Source organism: Brassica oleracea, chromosome C4 (assembly GCF_000695525.1).
Source record: "Brassica oleracea var. oleracea cultivar TO1000 chromosome C4, BOL, whole genome shotgun sequence".
In the NCBI taxonomy this organism is placed as follows: domain Eukaryota; kingdom Viridiplantae; phylum Streptophyta; class Magnoliopsida; order Brassicales; family Brassicaceae; genus Brassica; species Brassica oleracea.
In genome coordinates this window covers 29,786,727-29,793,210 of record NC_027751.1, presented here as the reverse complement: position 1 = coordinate 29,793,210, position 6,484 = coordinate 29,786,727, and the positions used below count along the sequence as shown (strand labels likewise).

The window sequence follows — 6,484 nt, the reverse complement described above, 5'->3', positions numbered from 1 at the left end:
CGTAATCCAGGTCGTGGAAAATCGAAAAGAGGATCTCCTCGCGACTCAAGCTTCTATGTGTGAAGAAGGCGATTCTGCATCTTCCAACTCCTTAACCGTAGAGCAACTCAACAACCTTGTTCTCGAGGTACATTCTAATTTCTTTTTGCTATGTATGTGTGATATGTGTGTGTGCGCGCGTATGTGTGTGATATGTATTTGTTATTTCTCATTCAGGCTGTTCCAAGGAAAAAGGGCCGTTATGTTGGATTGGCTCGTTCGCCCGGAGGGGCTTCTTCTTCTTCTTCAGCTCTCTATCCACTCGTTGATGAGCTTATGGAGCAGATTAAGACCAAGGATACGGAGATTGAGTTCCTGAAGAATGACAATGCTGAAATCCGGGTTGAGCTGCAGCAAAACCGAACGACTATGGAGCAAAACAATGTTCTCACCCAGACCTTGTTGCAGAAGTTTAGGACCCGATTCGGTGAAGACTTTTAGTTGTTTTTTTAATTTTCAAAAACTTTTTATTACTTTTTATAACTTTAATGTATAATAATGTTGAATTTATATATCTATAATGTTTTAAAATTCTAAATTATCAATTTTTTTCCTGAAATTAAATAAAGAATTATAAAAATTGTTTTTTTAATTAAAAAAGGAATACCGACGGATACAGTTATCCGTCGGAATTTCTACATATTTCCGATGGAATAAAGTCGTCGGTTTTATCTTCAGTTACCGACGGACTTTCTTTGTCGGTATTTTCTGAATATTCCGATGAACTCCCTTTGTCGGTATTTTCTGAAAATTCCGACGAATTCTCTTTGTCGGTATTCTCTATAAATACCGACGGATATGTGTCGTCGGAAATTTTAGAAACAAACCGACGGAATATGTTCGTCGGTATTTACCGACGAATTTCCGACGAATATCAGTATACCGACGAGATGATACCGACAGACATTTTTCGTCGGTATTCCATCGGTATGCGACTTTCCCGACGAGATTATGACGGATTTGTCCATCGGTATCGCGGAGTTTTCTTGTAGTGATAATAAATGAAAGGTAAGGACCAATTTACAATTAAAAAACTTTATCTTAAAAACTGAAGATATGCACAATAGATCTTCAAATTTGAAGTAACATTGTTCACTGTTTCATTTTGAAATAAGAAATGAAGTTAGGTTGGAGCAAAACTTACTTCAAAATGAAGCAAAAATTGAAAAATAAAGTGAAGTTGGAAATGGTCTTAAAACAAATCTCTAGGGAACCACAGATGAAACAATCGGTCGTCCGAAGAATGTGAGCTGGACGTAAGGAACATAGCGGTATGTGAGTTTTTGTAGATCATAAATACTTTTAGATTAATTTTAATTTTGGAAATCGACAATTTGAAAGCATAGGACTTATGTATAATAACTTTAATTTTTTTTTGAATCAAAGTGAACGTTTAATTTGGATGTTCCTACGACCAGACAAAGAAAACAAGACAATTTTTAGATGATGTATGTCGTAGTTAAAACATTTTTAACCATATTCTACAATTTACTTCAAAATGAAGTTTGGAATAAAAAAATGTTTCAACTTCACTCTAATTTTCATTTCATAATAGAGTAAACATGGAGTAGAGTTGAATCAGTTATAAAATTACTTCATTTTGGAGAAAAATGAAGTTTTACATTAGAAATTTTCTAACTAATCACTATCATACAATTTCAAAAAGAAAACTGCATTTTGGAATCATATCTTGATGCCTTAAGGTTTCCCAACCAACTAGTAGTGATCATCAATGATACTTTGTGGTATTTCTGATGAAATACTAATCAACTTGATCAATAAGAATATTTACAAATTCGCACACTATAATATATTTTATTGGAAAATCGAATATTAAAATTCGATTTATGGGGACAGCGTAATTACGGGGATGATTGGTAAATATTGTAGTTTTATATTTTTGCTGTAAAAATTAATTTGTAGATTTATTTGATGTATTTTTCATTGATGTAGCTTTCTAAAACACTAATTTTTTACTCTGAAAATAAAGCTTTCTACAGTCCTTTTTATTTTCTAAAGATTATTTTTGCCGTAGGTTTTTGAAAGAAAGAAAAGTTTAATTGATTGACATATATGACTTTGAACTAAATTTTGGCTTTCTAAAGTATCTACAGCCACAACCAATCACCCTTACGTTGTACCGAGCTGGTAACATATATCTCAATTTTGAGAGTGGATTCTCATATAGTATAGATTTCATCCCTACCTACCAAAGTATGATTGGTCGAGGAATCGGCATTCAGGAGTATGTTCTAACGTTTATATTGCTTTATAGGTTGATGGACCATCTGAATCAAACATAAAGACCGCAAGACACCGAAATCAACGCGTTTAAGCGTATGTCAAAAGCAAACATCATGATAAGTTCCCTTTATTTATTCAAATCAAAGTAATCGACACAAAAAGGAATAAATAAATAAACCTTAAATTTAGAAGAATATACGAAATTAAACACAAAGCTGATCATCTCTCCAACCCATGAAAAGTTACTCACAACCATTACGTTAGGTATTTCCAAACAATGCTACATAGACAAATCTCTTAAGAAACTTTCACTTAGTATCTACAAGCACCATTGCTTGGGTTGTTTCCTACGACCACACCAGTTCCGCTGAAATTACACGACCCATCAGTGCGACCGTTTCTCTGGAAATAAGCGTTCATCACAAAAGACGCATGCGTCCTCATGCTGTTCGGGTTAAAGCACGAACCACCGGCTTGAATCGGTTTACAATCAACACCTCCCTGACTACACACCCAGTCAATATTCCCTTGCAACTGCGCATCACTGGCTCCCCACTTGGCCACACACCATTTACCACCGGCAGTACTAGGAGCAGGCAAGGCTGGTGCTGGACGACCGCCACCACCTTGTCCGTTTCTGAGGAGACCAACGTCGTAAACCGGGGAGAAATCTGAATGGAAAAGCCCCCAGTTCCTCTCCGCGGTTGGACCGGGTTTGCCTTCTTCATTAAACAAACCGAAAATGTAAGTCTCGAACCGTCTATTAGGCATGAGAGGTGTTCCTTGTCTTTGTGAACGTTTGATAATGTTTTTGTTGAACCAAGCCGCGTTTTCAAGAGAGCACCAAGGCGCATCGCAGGCAGAAGGCCAGCCAGTCTCACCGACGACGATGTTAACATCACCGTAGCCAAGAGCTTTCATGGCTGAGTAAGTCGAGTCCATGAGAGCATCATACATGTTTGTGTAGATTTTGTGGGTGAACGGGTCACGGACCGCCTTGTACGGTGAACGGAAGATGGCGAAGTTGACATTTTTGGGGTCGAAACCGAAGTAAGGGTAAGGGTTGATCATGAAAGGAGACTTGGTTCGGCGATGGTAAGCTAGGATTGGAGCCAATACGCCTTTGTCCCAGCCAGGTCTGAAGCGACCACTGCTTGGTGCACCGTTCAGGTCATAGGCTATGATGTTAAGTGAGTGTGCGGTTGTCACCTGAATCCAGTTGCAATTAAACAAAAAAGTACATTAGAATAAAATTATTAGTTATCAAGTCAGTAAACTTTTTTGTTATGAATGAATCGTATGTTTGCTCAAAAGAAAAAGAAAGTATCAACATGTCCTAATGTAAAGACAACCTTAGAGTCTTTGACGGTAAGAGCAACATTATTGGTAGTACCAACATTGGTCCTTAGTATTTTTGGTGTGGAGTCCATCACCTTTTTGCTAGAAATTTTGCTCAAATGTCTCTAATTAAGTAATATTCTAAGGATTGTCTCTAACTGTTTGCGGACTCCACTGATACGTAGAAACTCGCAATTAATTTATATTAATTTTTTTTTAATAAAAAAAAAAATAATAATAATAATTTATAGACCAAAAAATGTCCCAGCCGATAATAATGCTCTCGTGGATTAGTCTATATATATATATATGGTCGGAACTTGAATAATTATCATTCGCTGACTTTTCAAATAATGAAGTTACGTAGACAAAAAACACTTCGTCACTTGCAATAACAAATTTAAACAGATATCTTCAAAGTTTTATTATAAAGATCATCATAAATTTAGCAAATTAGACCTCATAAGATCTAAAATTTGTATGCTAACGACACGTAACTATAATTTAATTTAATTATTTACCAAAAATAGCAAAAATCTTGAGAGTAAGAAAAACAAAGGCAAAACTGACCTTAACATCTCTGACACCAGCACGGACCAAAGCTTTGTTAAGATTCCTCATCGCCGGTAAAAGATTCGAGATCATGTTATTATCTCCGGTGAGCAGAATCTCATTTCCGACGGAGATGTACTTGATCTTCGTCTGAGGATGAAACGGCAAAATATTAGCCGACACCCATCGACGAGCTTGCCTTCCGTTAGCTAACGCCGGAATATCACCGTTAGGGACGGTGACAACGACAGAGATTCCGGTACCGGCGAAGGCACGGAGGATATTAGGATCCACATTGAAAATCTTGACGCTGTCGATAGAAGTCTGAGTCTTGAGGAAATTTGCCACCTCAGTAGGTGGTGGGAGGTTTCCAAGAGTGCCGTAGTTGACGCCTATGGCAGAGATCACGGCCGGGAGAGCGAGAAATATGGCGGCGGAGAGGAGGAGGAGGAGAGAGATTGACGGTGGCGCTTTGGCCATTTTTTTACTATTTTACGAAAATAGGAAAATCAAACGATTCAAGTGAACCCCGTGAATCGTTTGAGTTATTTTTTTTCTAATGACGAGAGAGTTTATGATTATTGAGAGGCTATATATAAGAGAAGTTAATTGATAAATAGTTATGACCGTTTGTATAGCCGTATACGTGTGGTAAAAGTGTATATGTATATTTTTAGTGACGACCAGCTTGATTTTCTTGAAAAAGAAAATTTATTGTTGTCTTTTTAGTTAATTACTTAATTTGGTGGCTAACTATAGTTTTTCATCGTTTATTGTCTGTTATCGTTTGTGCTGTTACTAAAATTATCCAAATCCAAAATTTAAGCTTATTTTGTTGTTCATCTCAAAATTAGATTATCAGATTAATTTTACTATCCTAATTTATCAAAAAATAGATATTAATTTAGAGTGTTGCTTTTATTGTATATTTATTGATTAGGGTGGTTAATATTGTTATTAATGTAATTAGCAAATGTATGATTGATTAATATATATTAAATGAATGAGAAAAAGTAAGAGAGGAGACAGATCGACGTGGTTTCTTATTAGAGCATATGGAGACGTGTTTGTATTTTGTAGAATGGAATCGTATGAGTTTGAATTACCGACCTACAAGTCAAATTAATTCGAAGTTCGAAGTATGAAGATGTTTTTTTTTTTTTTTTGCTAAAATTTGGAATTAGGCCGGGACGTTTTTAACTCAACTCGAACCGGAAAAACAGAAACCAGATCTGAATTGTTTTACAAAAATATCTGAATGAGACTTATGAGCTTACTACTTTGGATTTTGGTTATAACCCGAACAGAACCGAAATCCGAATTAGGATCCGAATATATCTGAAATTAGTTAAATATGTTAATGTTTTATATATATTAAGGTGATTTAGATATTTTAGAGTATTCAAAATATTTTTGTAGTTTCTTTTATTTGTTATTTTTAGTACTTTTTAGTTAATTTAGATAGTTTAACTAATTTTTAATTAGATTTGTAACTAATTTATATATTTTGAAAAATTTTTGGTCAATTTTCGAAGTTTTTAAAAATATATTTTTGTACGATTTTAAACATTGATTAAATCCGATCCGAACCGAATCCGGAAGGAACCGAATCGAACCCGATCTGATAACTAGTAAAAACCGAATAGTACTTATGAGCATAACACCGAAAATCCAAAAATTCGAATCACCCGGACCGAAACCGAACGAAACACCGAACGTCCAGACCTATTTGGAATGAAGATGTTGAGGAAGCTGGTTTAGCCACTTGATTTTTTTGTTTGTTTGAATATTTTAGCTGTTTGTTGTGCTTTATTTAGGAAGAAAAAGAGAAGAAGATCCGTATGCCGTTCATGTCTTCCTTCTCAGGTGCTATTAGATAACAGTTTATTGTTGTCAATGGCACAATTACACTTATCATACAAAGAACATATATACTGTTATGAAATAACTTATAATTTATAGTATCGATAAATTTAAATAAGAGTAGAATTTAATACCCGTAGGAAGCAAATAACACTAGTATAAGAGAGAGAGTTTATTATAAGAAAGAAGAAGAAGATGTAATGGTTCTTTGATTATAAACTCTTGTTCTTGTTTATGGTGTACAAAAGAGTGAGATGAGTGATGGTATTTATAGTGAACAACAATACATAAAATAACAAAGATAGTGCTTAATTTGGTAAATGAGTGGGTGATCATAGTGTTTGATGAGTAGATGATCATAGTGATTGAGTTGGTAAAGGAGTGGATGATCATAGTGCTTGAGTTTGGTAAAGAAGTGGATGATCATTTCAATGCTTAATTTATAACA

The 6,484-nt window shown here is 35.1% G+C and overlaps 2 protein-coding genes across 2 annotated transcripts; one reads left to right on the top strand and one right to left on the bottom strand.

Annotated features, from left to right (window-relative positions):
- Positions 1-6: 6 nt before the first annotated feature.
- On the top strand, positions 7-480 carry LOC106338608. Its single transcript, XM_013777545.1, has 2 exons — positions 7-127; positions 217-480. The coding sequence occupies exons 1-2, from the start codon at positions 56-58 to the stop codon at positions 478-480; spliced, it is 336 nt and encodes a 111-aa protein (XP_013632999.1). The 5' UTR covers positions 7-55.
- Positions 481-2,448: 1,968 nt separating this feature from the next.
- Positions 2,449-4,757, bottom strand: LOC106337088 (glucan endo-1,3-beta-glucosidase-like). The gene is made up of 2 exons (XM_013776120.1): positions 4,192-4,757; positions 2,449-3,492 (listed from the first exon to the last, which is right to left on the bottom strand). The coding sequence occupies exons 1-2, from the start codon at positions 4,651-4,653 to the stop codon at positions 2,596-2,598; spliced, it is 1,359 nt and encodes a 452-aa protein (XP_013631574.1). The 5' UTR covers positions 4,654-4,757; the 3' UTR covers positions 2,449-2,595.
- Positions 4,758-6,484: the final 1,727 nt, after the last annotated feature.

Coding starts and splice junctions, on each gene's coding strand:
- LOC106338608 (XM_013777545.1), top strand. CDS start 56: ATGTGTGAAGAAGGCGATTCTGCATCTTCCAACTCCTTAACCGTAGAG. Junction 128..216: donor TCAACAACCTTGTTCTCGAG/GTACATTCTAAT, acceptor TTTCTCATTCAG/GCTGTTCCAAGGAAAAAGGG.
- LOC106337088 (XM_013776120.1), bottom strand. CDS start 4,653: ATGGCCAAAGCGCCACCGTCAATCTCTCTCCTCCTCCTCCTCTCCGCC. Junction 3,493..4,191: donor CTGGTGTCAGAGATGTTAAG/GTCAGTTTTGCC, acceptor AACTGGATTCAG/GTGACAACCGCACACTCACT.